General features: G+C 45.8%; 2 protein-coding genes across 2 annotated transcripts; both read right to left on the minus strand.

Annotated features, from left to right (window-relative positions):
- Nucleotides 1–217: 217 nt before the first annotated feature.
- tsen34 (TSEN34 tRNA splicing endonuclease subunit) lies at nucleotides 218–3,306 on the minus strand. Its single transcript, XM_077541278.1, has 5 exons — nucleotides 2,726–3,306; nucleotides 1,334–1,595; nucleotides 607–739; nucleotides 467–521; nucleotides 218–356 (listed from the first exon to the last, which is right to left on the minus strand). Exons 2-4 carry the CDS (start codon nucleotides 1,586–1,588, stop codon nucleotides 496–498), a joined length of 414 nt encoding a protein of 137 aa, XP_077397404.1. The 5' UTR covers nucleotides 1,589–1,595; nucleotides 2,726–3,306; the 3' UTR covers nucleotides 218–356; nucleotides 467–495.
- A 140-nt stretch (nucleotides 3,307–3,446) lies between these two features.
- Nucleotides 3,447–10,995, minus strand: eif2a (eukaryotic translation initiation factor 2A). Its single transcript, XM_077541267.1, has 16 exons — nucleotides 10,788–10,995; nucleotides 9,999–10,068; nucleotides 9,836–9,907; nucleotides 9,169–9,287; nucleotides 8,915–9,014; nucleotides 8,771–8,853; nucleotides 7,827–7,900; nucleotides 7,597–7,741; nucleotides 7,343–7,459; nucleotides 6,227–6,383; nucleotides 6,074–6,158; nucleotides 4,499–4,831; nucleotides 4,236–4,340; nucleotides 3,923–4,036; nucleotides 3,787–3,852; nucleotides 3,447–3,615 (listed from the first exon to the last, which is right to left on the minus strand). The coding sequence occupies exons 1-16, from the start codon at nucleotides 10,813–10,815 to the stop codon at nucleotides 3,553–3,555; spliced, it is 1,731 nt and encodes a 576-aa protein (XP_077397393.1). The 5' UTR covers nucleotides 10,816–10,995; the 3' UTR covers nucleotides 3,447–3,552.
- Between the last annotated feature and the right edge of the window lie 5 nt (nucleotides 10,996–11,000).

Consider the following 11,000-nt stretch of genomic DNA (forward strand, 5'->3'; position numbering starts at 1 on the left):
GGAAGCGCAGGGGGTCGCCTGCAAAGAAAGCAGTAATTGTGGAAAGTAGTAGGAAACTAGAAAAGTAGGAATTGTGGCAGCGCCGAAAGCAGGTAACCTACCAGGATAGGCCAGGAAATCTCCGCCAAACTTCCCGGCCGAGGTCAAGTAGAAGCCCCGCCCCCTCAGGTCCGCAAACACGCGGTACCTGGCATCGGCGGCGGGCGTGCGGACGGTGCCACAGGTGGAAAGGGGCGGGGCCGGCCACGGCCTGGACGTCCTCAGCTGGACCGCCAGCGCAGAGCGCGGGAAGCTGTAGTGGCGCTCCAGATCCTCCAGGCGGCGCTGCATGCTCTCCTCGCCGTCAACCTCCGACCCTGAGTGCAAACCGCCCAGCTCGTCACCCAACTGACTCCAACATGCACAACTAGGGAAGCTTTCCAACTACGTGACACGCTGACAAAAATGGCTCACAACAACCGTGCACCTTTAAGGGGCGTCGTCCAGTGAGTGACGTCAGGGGCTGCAGTCCGATTGGCCGGCTTAAAAGTTTGAAGGAAAACTGCTATCTTGGGAAATTGGGATAGAGATATTCATTTTGTTTTTCCATCAAGACGGCCACCTCACCTGTTGGCAACGAGCCGAGTGCGCGCAGCACAGCCGCCTTCCTGTCTTGGAGAGCGAGGACTCGCTGCTGCTCGTAACTTCGCTGCAGATTTTCCTCGTAGAGCGCCACCTGGTGGACGGGCTCCGGCACATCCTGAAGATACAGTAGCACACGGCTGTTAGTCACACAGAAATTAGGCCTCAATGACCTGCAAATGTCGCCTGTCTGCTTTGTACTGCCCCCATGTGGCCAATTGATGCAACCTGACAAACAGCTTCATTCTTTTCAATTCTGTCATGATGTCATTACTGCATGTTTTATCGAAAATACATTATGCTGCATTATTTTTCATAATTAAAATACATGAGTATTTTTTTATCACTTGGAATACAGTATTGTGTAAATCAACCAAGTCCACTATTTTTTTTTTTTTTTAACACAATGAAAGTCCACAGGGCCTTTCAAATCAAGTTAGCCGTGTTCACGCCCACAAGGCCTTTTACAACGACAGCCCTTTGAGTTTTCTTTAGAACCCCGAGTCGGACCCGTATGGATGTTTGGAGGCCACTAACATTTTTCATATTTGGCAGAACTAAATCCTGATCACCTGATGATAATTGGCCTCATCATTTGAAAAAAAAAAATACCAGGAGTAACATGACATCTTTGAACACTTTCAACAAGAGGGAAAAGAATACTTCACAACAGAGAGAAAATTTGGCAAACGTGTGCAAGAAAGGCACCTACCGATTGCGAGCCGGCGGTCACAACGGTGAGGGCGCCACGCTGGCCCAGGAGTCGCTCCTCCTCGGGCAGCAGCAACAACGGGCGCCCCAGACGCACATTCTGCCGGGGGGTGCGAGGGAGCGAGCCCAGCAGCGCCCCCACCAGACCAAGAGAGCGCGCCGCCACCACATCCTGCGTACGCCACACCAGGGAGGTGGAGTCACACTGACTGACGTTCACGGCCTGGATGGGAGACGCCGCCTCTTCGGAAGACATCTCCACTCTGTAGTGTCAACACAACATTCAGCTGTTATTTATCACACGTTTTTTAGGTAAGAAGCTGGTTTCACACACACAAATGTTTTTCCTTTTTATGTTGACCACAGTTGGGCATTGTATCAATTTAGACAATTAATTTCTGGTTTCACGTTTTGATTCCAGTTCCAAACTATTTTCAATAGGGGCAGGGACAAATTTTTTTTTTTAAATGAGCTTCTTAAGTATAAAATTGGTGAGAAAGTTCTGTCACCGAAACCCCGCTTGAGTAAATGAGCTGCATGTCTACTGTGTACTGCTGAAGATGGGAACACACGACACCCGTTTGGTTGTAATCTGCCTCAATATTGGCCAAAGATGCAATTGATTGTTTCATGACTTCACAAAAGTTCAGGATGCACTGTTTGCAGAGGCCTGGAACTTCATGCTTCAGCCTGATGAATTGCCAATTTGAAGAAAAATAAAAACAGAATAAAAATGACAGAAAATCTGCCTGCTCTGATGTTGGAATACAGAAATCGGAGAATATTTACTGTTAAGGGAATGAAGATTTGAACAATTGGGACCCAACCGATTAATGACTTGTCCATTTAGTTAATAATCAATGGGGTATATGCCACGGAAGAGGCGGGACGTGATTTTGCACATCAGTTTATTTCCGGTCCGGGTTGCGAACGCACAACCCAGGGGCACAAAGTCGGAAGCACAAGTATTTTTGACGCAGCCTACACGTCGCAAAACGAACCGGAAACAAACTGTTGTGCAAAAAACAGTCCCGCCTCTTCCGTGGCATATACCCCATTGGTTGTCAATTAATCATGGCACCTCTATTTTAACATAAACTTATGTTGTTGATTTGGAAAGAAAGGACTGTTAAAAAAAAAAAAAAGCATACATTCTGTAAATGAATGTCACAAAAAGTAACTTGCGTGATTATACGCATGTGGGCACCGTTACCATGACAACCAAGGTTTCGACCAACTGGTCGACAAACAATTGAAGCTCTTCTTTGAAAAGCTTTCGTGTCCAACAAAGGCTACATGACTACAAAAACAAAAATCATCCAAGTGTCAGTTGTTCGTGGCATGCTGTCGACATGCAGAAACACGTGCGCGCTTCATTGTTGGCCATACTCACTTCACGTGTAGCTGTCGCCCCAAGTTGCCTCTGCAGTGCCAACTCGAGCTTCTTGGGAGTTTTCGGGACCTTATTTGGAACTCAAGATGACACGTTGCACATCGGCCCAGTGACCGCAGGCTTGGCTTGCTCAAATGTTGTCATCCAGTAGCTAGCTTAGCTTATTTTAGCTTGTCACATAAGCGCCGTAAAGTGCGGCCGCTGCCGCGCTCTTTTTTACGTCACAAGACACGACGTTTGATCGCAGAGTGAAACGACCACTAGAGGGAGGTTCGGATGCTTGTTCGAAGACGTGCAGACCACTTTTATTTTTATTGCAACGTTCTCTTTTTTTAAAAACACTTTATTGAACATTGAAAAAAAACAAACACTCGTTGGTAACAATATCTAAACTAACATACCTGTATATGAAATATGTTCCTTCCTAAAGGAGTGAAAATCAAAACAATAATGTGACTTTTGGAATTATTTGTTCATATTACAGTAATTTGGCTTTTTTTAATTGACAATCTACCATCGTTTCCATTTTAGGAGTTAATTGAAATGTAAAATAATTCAAGATTATTTTTCATCTCCCTTATAACCATTTAGAGTCCTGATATTGCCTCTATGGCCTTATGTCAGACAACCTGTTCCCAAGCCCATAAAACACAAATGAGTGGGCAAAAACCTACCTTTGTTCCAAGTTTAGCATAGTATTGTAAAGATGAAGAAGCCAGTATGCAAAAGAGGCCTTTTTTATTGTGCAAGACAGGACATGTTGCTTCTTTGGTCAATGCGACCCTTCCCGTAAAGGTCGGCGGACTCTGCGCAACGTGTGTGCGTCACTACTGCACTTGCAAGAGTTTGAGCTCGTCCAGCAGCTGCTGCTCCTTCTGCATCTTCTCCAGCTGAAACAACAGCAGCAGCAAGTCAACACAGTGCAGGCCTTCCCCATGCTGACATCACTTCCTGTGCTGCTAGCCAAGCTCCAGCACGCTAACAAGGTCCACCATTAACATTTCCATTCCCATCTCTTAAGTTTCAATGTGCAGTTGCATCTCCACTGCGTGCCAGCTGACCTGGTTCTTCTGAAGAACTTTTCCACACGCTTGTTGCTCTTTCAGCTCCTCGATGGCTTTCAGCTTCTGCAACGTGACAAAACGTGTGAGCAACAATAAGACAAGTTTACTAAACATCACGTGACAAGCTGTCGACCTTCTTGACGTTCTTGATCTTCTTATCCGTCTCGGGGTCACCACAGGTCTCCGCCAATTGGCTGTGGGCGACAGGGGCGGGGTCGCAGGGCAGGTCGGCCTCGCGCTTGCTCTCCTGCCGAGGACAACACAAAACATGAGCACCACCACATCGCATGGACAAAACTCACGATGGCAAACTCAACTTGTTGATATGCTAACATTCAAGTCTGATATCAATTTAAAAAAACAAAAAAAAAAAACTTGTGGCAATGGTAAAGTCAACATCTGTGGGAAACGTGTTGCTATGGCAACAGCATTACAGTTGAGATGACCTGTTTGGCGGCTTTTCGAGCTTCTCGTTTCTTCTGATTCTTCAGCGCCGCTTTGGACAAATTCTTGTCGCAAGGACGCGCGTTCTGAGGCGCCTCCTCCTCGTGCTGACAAACACACACAAAATTTTTTGTTATTCATGGCATCAGATACGTCAAACCTGTTGGTCCAAAAGCCAATTGGCAACATTACAATGTGCATGCCAGGCCACCGGGGGGGGGGGGGGGGGGGGGCGACCTTAGCCCACTTGTTTGTTGTCACTCACCAGCTTGGAAGTGGGCGCGGCCGGGAGGTGCCTGAGCGCGGGCGGCCTATAGGCCTGAGTGGGCGCGGCCTGCGCGGCGCCCGGCTGTCCATTGGCCATCTGGTGGCGGACCGGTCGTGCGGGGAAGGTTCCGTCCGCGAAGGGCTGCCAGCAGACATGCCACAGCTCGCTCCCGGTGGGCGTCTGGTGCTCGTACGCCACGTCGCCCGTGTAGTGACGGACCTGGAAGCCGTTGCCCATGCGCAGACGCGGCGAGCACGTGGCGGTTACTACGTGCTCGCCGTCCGGACACCAGCTGAAGTGAGTGGCGTCTGATGCCTGGCTTTTGGACACCTGAACACACACGCACACACGTTTTTGTGTGTCTGACTCAAGCGCTTCACAATAGAGATCCTGTCGTCACGTGACTTTCTCTGAGCACGCCCCCCCCCAGTGGCAGGAAATTATTGGCGCAAGGAGTTCAATGTCGTTGAGGAAGAAAACTAGCGTTTATCAGTCAACTTTGATGAAAAGGACATGATTTACATGCGCGAGGTGGACATGTTGGATTGCCAATTAAGTGTTTGGAAGTTTTTTGTTTTTTTTCCCCCAACTTGGCTAGTGGAATTAGCTCCTCTCTTACACTGGTGAGTGCTTTCAAAACTGATCATACAAAGGCTTTGCAAGTTTGTACAATCCGGATTTATTTCCCCTTTATTTGAGCTGAAAATGCCATCGAAGTTAGCAGTTTGACGCAAGTGTTGCTGTGTGATTTAGATACATTAGCAACTTAGCTGCTAAATTGGCTGCGGCCGCTGTCACTTATGCTGTGAAAAGGCTTTTTTATGGTGTTGGTCAGTTACTAAATTCAACTGTGTAATATCTATTAAACCGTAGCAGCATAATTGAACGAAACATATTATTCGCCCACATTTTGCATGTGCTAACAGTTAGCATCTGCTGATTCAGCCATCATGTTCAAAACTAAAACATTGGCTACGCATTCATTCTTTTTTTTTTTTGGTAGCCTTGAGCATTCTGATCTTCTGATCTTTTTTTTGTGCCTCTTCTTGCTGTGGCAGCTGGTCCACAACAGCTGTCAATCACTGTTCAAGTGTGGTGTTTGCCATTTACTCAAAGTGGCAGATGTGTTTTCTATCATGCCAAATTGGCTGCGCTAACGGCCATTTTGGGGACACATGATGTCAACGTCAGGATCTGCATTCATTTGTGTTAACAAATGACAAGTCTGCCAATGTGCATATTCACAACAAAAAGCTAAACGTAGAGTCAAACAATGTCCAAAAGGGTCTGTGAGAGAGCTGCTTTTTTGTTTTGTTTTTAAACAGCCAATTTGGTTTGGCATTTGCTGAAATCGAAGGTACAATTGGAGAAAATAATACTGAGATAGAAATGACGATTACGCCATTTTTATAGCACAATGGACCAGAAAACATGATGATATGAACTGGTCCAAAATGGAGTACAGGGTATGTCTCCCCCCCCCCCAAGGAATCAGTAAGAGTTGCACTTTCCATGTTCATACATACGTTGCCTAATGGAAGGAATTTGCAGGTTTATTGTGGCGCCGCTCACCTGTTTGTACTTGTTGACATCCCAAACCTCCATCTGACCTCGAAGATTGCCGAATCCTGCCAGGACCAAGATGTGACCCTGCGGACTGGACCCGCATGCCTCAGTCAGACTCTCATTGGGAGGGAAGGGTTAGAAGCAGTGTGGCATCCTCACCTGTAGTAGGCGGCGTTGCGAGGTCCGGTCCCAAAGTCGAAGACGGCGTCACACTTGAGGTTGAAGATGGTGGCCTTGGCCGGCATGAAGCCGTAAACCACACAGAACTCGCTGGAGTTTGGACTCCAGGCCACATCGTAGATGGGACCGTTCTTGGCTGACGGTAGGAAAGAAGCACATGGCACCATCACCTTCTCATCTCCATGGCACAAACTCAAGCATCTGTCTGACCTTTCAGGTGTTGAACTTTTCAGACTTTGGAATTATTTGGTGTGTGAAGTGATGCCATTTGGGGAGATTGGACGTGGGAAGTGTTTGACGTTTGAAATATTTGAGCTTGGTGACTTCTTGCAAAAGTGCATACACCCCTCACATTTGTGCAGATACTGAATGACTTTCATGTCTCCATGACCGAAACCCTATTGAATATTAGGGATGTAACAATAATGTAAATATAGTGATATCGCAATATTAAAACTGCCACAATATATCGTCGTCGTCATGTCACGATATTGAAAGCAGCACATCTGTTAAAAACAAGTCAGGTTGATTTCCATTTGTGCAGTTCTAGCACCCTCTGGTGGCTAGTTTGTTTGTTTTTTAAGTGCAGTTTAATTTTCACAAGGGATGTTTTGGCCGTTCTATGTTTAAAATCCATACTAATCGTCGGATGAAGGGGAACATAATTTGCTTGTGAACTGAGTCAATATGTGGATCAACTATATGTGTGCGTGCATTAGCAAGTAAGTGCCTCAATATTTCGTGTTATTAGAGATTGTAGGCTGTTTATATGCATTGCTGTAATGTACAAAAGCACAATATTTTTTTTTTAGTATGAGCTTTTTTTTTATTTTTTTTTTTATAAACAATATTGTGCCCATTTTTTGTATCGCCAACCTCCCCACAATATGGTGCTAATTATCATATCGCGACATTGTATCGTGATTTTTGGATATCGTTACATCCCTATTGAACATCCTCAAACGAAAGATGTGGAATATCCCGCCAGCTGCGTGACGTGGTGATGGTTTGACACCTGGCCTGCCCCGCCACCTCCAGCCTCATCACACTCATCCTCATCCTGCCCATCATTGTGCCAATTGTGGCGATTCTCACGCAGCTGCACGTGCGCCGTCTCTCCGCCGACGTGGAGGTAGTGTAGGGTCTGCTCTCCGTAGTACGACGCTCCGGTCTTGTCCACCTCGGTGCTCGCCGTCACCAGCACGGCCGATGCTGTCGCGGTAAAAAGCATGCACAAATGACAAGTCTGAAGCTTCTTGACTTGGGGCAAGCAAGAGGTCCACTGCTACCATCTTTTAATTTCACTCTCAAATTTCATGTGACTGAGCACACGTGTGAGCGCCCCCTACCTTTGTTGTTCCATTGCATGTTGACGCGGTCGGCCTTGAAGAAGCTCTTAGTGGCCAGTGCGGCGTCGGGCCCCCCAAACTGCGGGTACTGGAAGACACGCACAAACGACGGCGCCCCCTTGCTGCCCGGGACATACACACACACCTGACGCACGCACACACAACCACAAAAGCCGATGAGGACCAGAAGAGGGCGGGTTCCGAAAGCATACCAACATTTCATTGGTCACCTTGCTGGGAGAGCCTCCCGGCGAAAGCTCAAAGTTGGAAATTTTCTGCATGTGAAGCTTGTTGGCGATGACGTCTGCACACAAACATACAATAGTGTGTGTGCACATGTGCATTAGCATGCTAATGCTACATAGTTATTAGGCTACGTTCACACTGCAGGTCTTAATGCTCAATTCCGATTTTTTGGTAAAATCCAAGTGTCTGGTGACAACTCATGTTGTCCTTGGGTCTAATTAGTACCCACTGCCAGCATTTTTTTATTTATTTTTTTGTTGCTTTTTTAAGACATTGCACTTTAATTAGAGAAGAAAAAAAAAAAAAAAAAAAAAAAAAGACATCTGTGTTTACAGTATCTTGTCTTGCTCCGTCCTGCCGCCATGATGCAGCCAAAGTCAACTGGAGGCAATGAACTTCAAAGTGGTGTCTCATTTACGCAACCCTCTAAGCAGGCAATCGTATTGTGCCCTGCTTAGACAGCCCCTCAATTAAGAAAACCACATTCACAGTGACAGCCAGCCTTAGTGGTTATGAACGTTAGGGATTTTTTATTTTTTTTAAACACGGTAAATCGTCAAACTGGTAATCGGCCCACGTCTAGTACAGTGTTCGCTCGTTTTCCGCTAGGGTTAGGTTCCAAAAAATACCCGCAATAAATGAAATCCGCGAAGTAGCTAGCTTTATGTTTTACATTTACTATAAATGTTTTAAGGCTCTAAAACAGCCCTCACCACACAGTTTACTGTATATTAAATATAATACACGAGATCTACAATAGAGGAATTTGTTTGTCTTCACAATAGAATCCCGACTTTCAATTTTGAGGTCTGCAAAATCAAAGGTTCTCAAAATGTGTTTGAAAATTGTTTTTGAAATTATTATAAAAGTTCTGACTCTATTAGCATGTGTGGCAAACGTGTGTTTATAAGTGTGTGCGCGCCGTTACTGAAATTGTTGTCCTCAAAGAAGTGCAGCTCGTTGTTGACCATCCTAACGGCCATCTTCTCGTCTCGGGACCAGCTGGGACACCTGCGTGACATCGGCGTCAAGCTCCAGTGCATGTGAGAAGGTGCACAACGTGGCGGCTCACCATGCGTCCACCTTCTTCTGGAACAAGCCTTTGAGCAGGCCGGCGCCGGGCAGCTCCCACAGTCGAAGGTTGGCGTCGCCCTGGGCCGCCTCGCCGCTCTCTGAAAACATAATCACAAAATGCCAAGAAGCCTTCTGGGTGAAGAAGGCCAACGCTCTCAACGCGCTTTTTCTCAACTTGCTCTTCTCCATTTGCAGCTCTGCTCTGGTCAGTCTGAAGCAGTGCACATGCTTTGAACTAAAGAAGGCCCTTACTGGCGTAGGGCTGCCAGGTGACCAGGATGTTGGCGAGAGGCGAGAAGCGCAACAGCGTGGTCTTGGGCAGCTCCAGCGTGGCCACCAAGGAGCCGTCCGACGTCCGCACCACCGACACGCTGGACACACGCAAGCAAAGTCAACTTTCACGCTCTTCGCAAAATCAAATCACTCTCAATGGAAAGGTGGACATCACGGTTCCGTTACAACCATGCCAGTGTGTGCGTATGGATGGCTATCCATTTTGCATTCTAGCTTTATTGCCAAGCCAATTAGGAAAAAGGCCTGCCGCTCCTTCAGCCTGGGATAAGCTATAAAAGGAACTCAAACAGCCGTCTCCAGTTGCGCTGGCTTAAAAACGGCAAAAGCCGCTCTTTCGGGCCAGAAAAGCTGCCAGCAATTGGAACCTACCGTCAAGATCCCGTGTCTCGGAATAGAAAGAAAGGAAAAAAAAAAAAAAGATCCCGTGTTTTTGTTTTTTAACCTGTCGGAGCATTTTTTACAAGTGTTGTATGCCTGTTTTCTTGGTACTTTGAAAAGAGTTAATCTCCGTGATGCTCATCTGGTTGAATAAAGGGATTTCATTGGCTGATTAACTGAGTGCTTGATTGAGCTCAGAGACTCCGATTCAGTGCAGGCGTCTCAGCTCTAAAAGTCTCGTACTCACACTTTTCCATTGCACCAAGCCAACAGCGAGCCGTCACGGCTGAACATCAGGCACCGGCTCGCGCAAGGATCCCTGAGTGTCACACACACACGCACGCACAAACCACACACATTCAGTCACAGGCCAGGTGATGACATCACTGCAAGGTCATTGATGAGATCACCTGGGGAAGGAGGCGTGCTCCTGGCAGGTAGGGGGACCGCAGAACAGCGACGTCCCATTCGACTCACTCACTGAAACAAAATATATATGATCATGTACATACATATGCACAACCTGATATTGCTTCATAAAAACATACGTCATTATTGAAATGTGTTTTTGCATGAATTTTATCTTGTTAAAATTTTTTGGTGTATTCTTGATACTGTTTTTTTTGTTTGTTGTTTTAAAAAAAATATATATATATATTTAAATTATTGAATTAAATTATGAAAATAGAATTTTCATCTCATCCTTTCTGCTGTCAATGTTTAACTGAAGTGATAATAACACTTTCATTAACAACAAAAATAATCTAAATCATCTAACCAGTTACTGCCTCTGCTTAATTTGAAATGTAATGTTTGTGGAGTTTTATCATGCCCTTGATATTTAAGAATCGCTGGTGATAAATAAAGTATAATGGATGACTGGATGGAGCAAAACTGGGTATATTTATTTAAAAAAAAGAGAAAACACGCACAATACTTTAAAAAAATGCAAGATATACATATAAAGTGTATCTAAAACCTAACGTTACATATGATGACAAAACGCTAAAATTGATAATGAAAATAGTGTCCCACTGTGTGTGTTGTTTACACACGCTTTGTTTTCAAGTTGATGAATTGCCGTGGAGAGCGTGTGTAAGGTTCAGTTCAAACAGAAAAGTCACGAACATGATAAACACAAAACGGACGTTGGAAACTGTCAACGGCCTGAAGAAGAGAAATAAGACCTAAAAACGAACCTGCTAAGAGCGGTACTGGAGGCGCCATGTTCACGTGCCGGAAGTAGAAGACACCGACCGGAACTACGTCATAAGGGGGCTCGTCGCTCACTGCCACGTCAGCGTGCAGCGCACCTTTAGGTACACGTATGTATTCGGTTTATATTTTAATTTAAGTAAGGCTCCAGTCGTAGAATTGTTATGTCTTTTTTAAGATAAACAAATACGATCAGT

This window comes from Festucalex cinctus, chromosome 13, assembly GCF_051991245.1.
Source record: "Festucalex cinctus isolate MCC-2025b chromosome 13, RoL_Fcin_1.0, whole genome shotgun sequence".
In the NCBI taxonomy this organism is placed as follows: Eukaryota; Metazoa; Chordata; class Actinopteri; order Syngnathiformes; family Syngnathidae; genus Festucalex; species Festucalex cinctus.